Here is a 2,215-nt window from a genome sequence, read left to right as displayed (position 1 = left end):
TCATCGTCATTTTGTTGTCAACATCATATATATTTTTTTGATTTGAGAAATTCAATATATTTTGTACTGGGCTAAAGCAGGGAGCTGACAGAATCATCAGCACGTTGGGCAAAATGCTTAGTGGCATTTCATCTGTCTTTACATTCTGAGTTCAAATTCTGCCAAGGTCAACTGTGCTTTTCATCCTTTCAGGGTTGATAAAATAAGTACCAGATGAGCACTGGGGTCAATGTAATCAACTTATCCCCTCCCTCAAACTGGCTGGCCCTGTGCCAAAATTTGAAACCAATATACTTTATACTAGGCTGAGTTTCAGGTACTTGAAGACACCAAAATGTAGTGTGAACATTACATTTAGCCTCCAGAAATAACTACAAACGGTTGCCAGTGAGTTGATTACACAGCGACTCTCTCATCTGTTTAAAAATAAAATTGCTTTAACTCTTCTCTCTTGAGATGAATGCCTGTTTGATAGCAAAATAATTTTTGTAATAATCCTGTTTTGTTAAATTCAAAAGATTAACTGTTCTGTGGTTTGTTTAATCTATTTTTCAGTTGCTCCAAGGAGAAATGTGGATATATGACAAAAATGAATTGGTGTTTATTAACAATAAAATGCTTGGTAGTTATGATGATCTTTTGTACTGGGCTGATTATAATAAATTTTATGACAACAACTTACCATATACATTGTTTGCTGCATTAGTCGAAGAGGATTACAGAAATGAATTGATCAAGAGAAATGTAAGTTTTCAATAAAGTAATAAAGGTGTTTTTTTCTTTTTCATAGTGGCAGCAGTGGCTTACATTTCCTGTTAGATTTTTAGTGGACACTGTACTAAAATGAAAAGCATATTTCATATGTTGATTTTAAATTTATTATAGTTTTAACAATTTTTATCCTTTATTTTTTATCTCTTTCTTGTTTCAGTCATTAGACTATGGCCATGCTGGGGCACTGCCTTGAAGGGTTTTAGCTGAACAAATCAACCAACCCCAGTACTTGTTTTTAAGCCTGCTATTTATTCTATCATTACCTTTAACTGAACCACTAAGTTACGGAAACATAAATAAAGCAACTATGGTTGTCAAGTGATGGTGGGGGACAATCACAACAAAACACAAAGGTACCCTCCCTCATATATATATATATATATATATATATATACATATGTATGTATGTATGTATGTGTATGTATGTATATACACACATATATATGTATGTATGTATATACACACATATATATGTATGTATATATATATATATATATATACATACACACACAATAGGCTTCCTCACAGTTTCTATCTATCAAATTCATTCACTGCTCTGCTTGGTCCAGAGCTATAATAGAAAACACTCGGCCAAGGTACCATGTAGTGAGACTGAACTCAAAATTGCATGGTTGCAAAGCAAGCTTCTTAACTGCATGATGATGCCCATGCCAATTTTCTAGATTCTAAATTTATACAACTCTGTAACATTTAATTTTCACTTCTCTATAAATATAAATATATAATCTAAAAATTAGGAGACAAACAGATCTGGAGTAATGAGGTAGCAAGAGACAAAGAAATAATTCTGATGAATCTTAGTGACTGATTGATTAACTGAACAAATATTCAAGCAATTGATTAGTTAATGGGTTAAATTGTTAACTAGTTAAATATTAATTATAAAAGAAGTGAAATAGAAACTGTGTATGTGTTTCTTATTGGCTTAATGACCCTCCTAAGACATTAAAAAAATCAGTCTCAATACTCAATTCCTATTTAAGTATATTAAGAACCAAATATGTAAACAAAGTAGAAAAATTCAGAATGTTTCAGAAAAGCTTCAGTTTGTTGATCTGATTCCACTTCTACAAAATAATATTGAAAAGTGTCAATGTAAATAACACTAGTAGCTGAATTGTTACATTTTTAGCTACCATTTAAAAAAAAAAATCAATATGGAGATAATTGCATAAAACATCACTGTAGGTGAGTGATGAAATTATTTTGATACTGTTAAATATAAAAATTGTTAAATTTAAAAAAATGTTAAGTATTAAAAGGCAATAGATAAATGATGAAATTTTGTGGTACTATTAAGTATAAAAGTTATAGATGAATAATGAAATATTTTAATCCTGTTAAAAATAAAAATAGATGGGTAATGAAATATTTTGATGCTATTAAAAATAAAAGGTTATAGATGAATGATGAAATATTT

At 29.9% G+C, this 2,215-nt stretch overlaps 1 protein-coding gene across 2 annotated transcripts in view; it reads left to right on the top strand.

The window, feature by feature from the left end:
* LOC106875783 (probable inactive peptidyl-prolyl cis-trans isomerase-like 6) overlaps positions 1 to 2,215 on the top strand; it is a 26,534-nt gene that overhangs the window by 9,536 nt on the left and 14,783 nt on the right. For both annotated transcript variants that reach the window (XM_014924049.2, XM_014924048.2), the window contains exon 3: positions 556 to 744. In XM_014924049.2, the coding sequence (XP_014779535.1) occupies positions 556 to 744 (189 nt within the window). The remainder of the gene's footprint in view (positions 1 to 555; positions 745 to 2,215) is intronic.

This window comes from Octopus bimaculoides, chromosome 2, assembly GCF_001194135.2.
Source record: "Octopus bimaculoides isolate UCB-OBI-ISO-001 chromosome 2, ASM119413v2, whole genome shotgun sequence".
NCBI lineage: Eukaryota > Metazoa > Mollusca > Cephalopoda > Octopoda > Octopodidae > Octopus > Octopus bimaculoides.
Note: the sequence above shows the minus strand (reverse complement) of the source record. Positions and strands in the feature narration are given on the sequence as shown.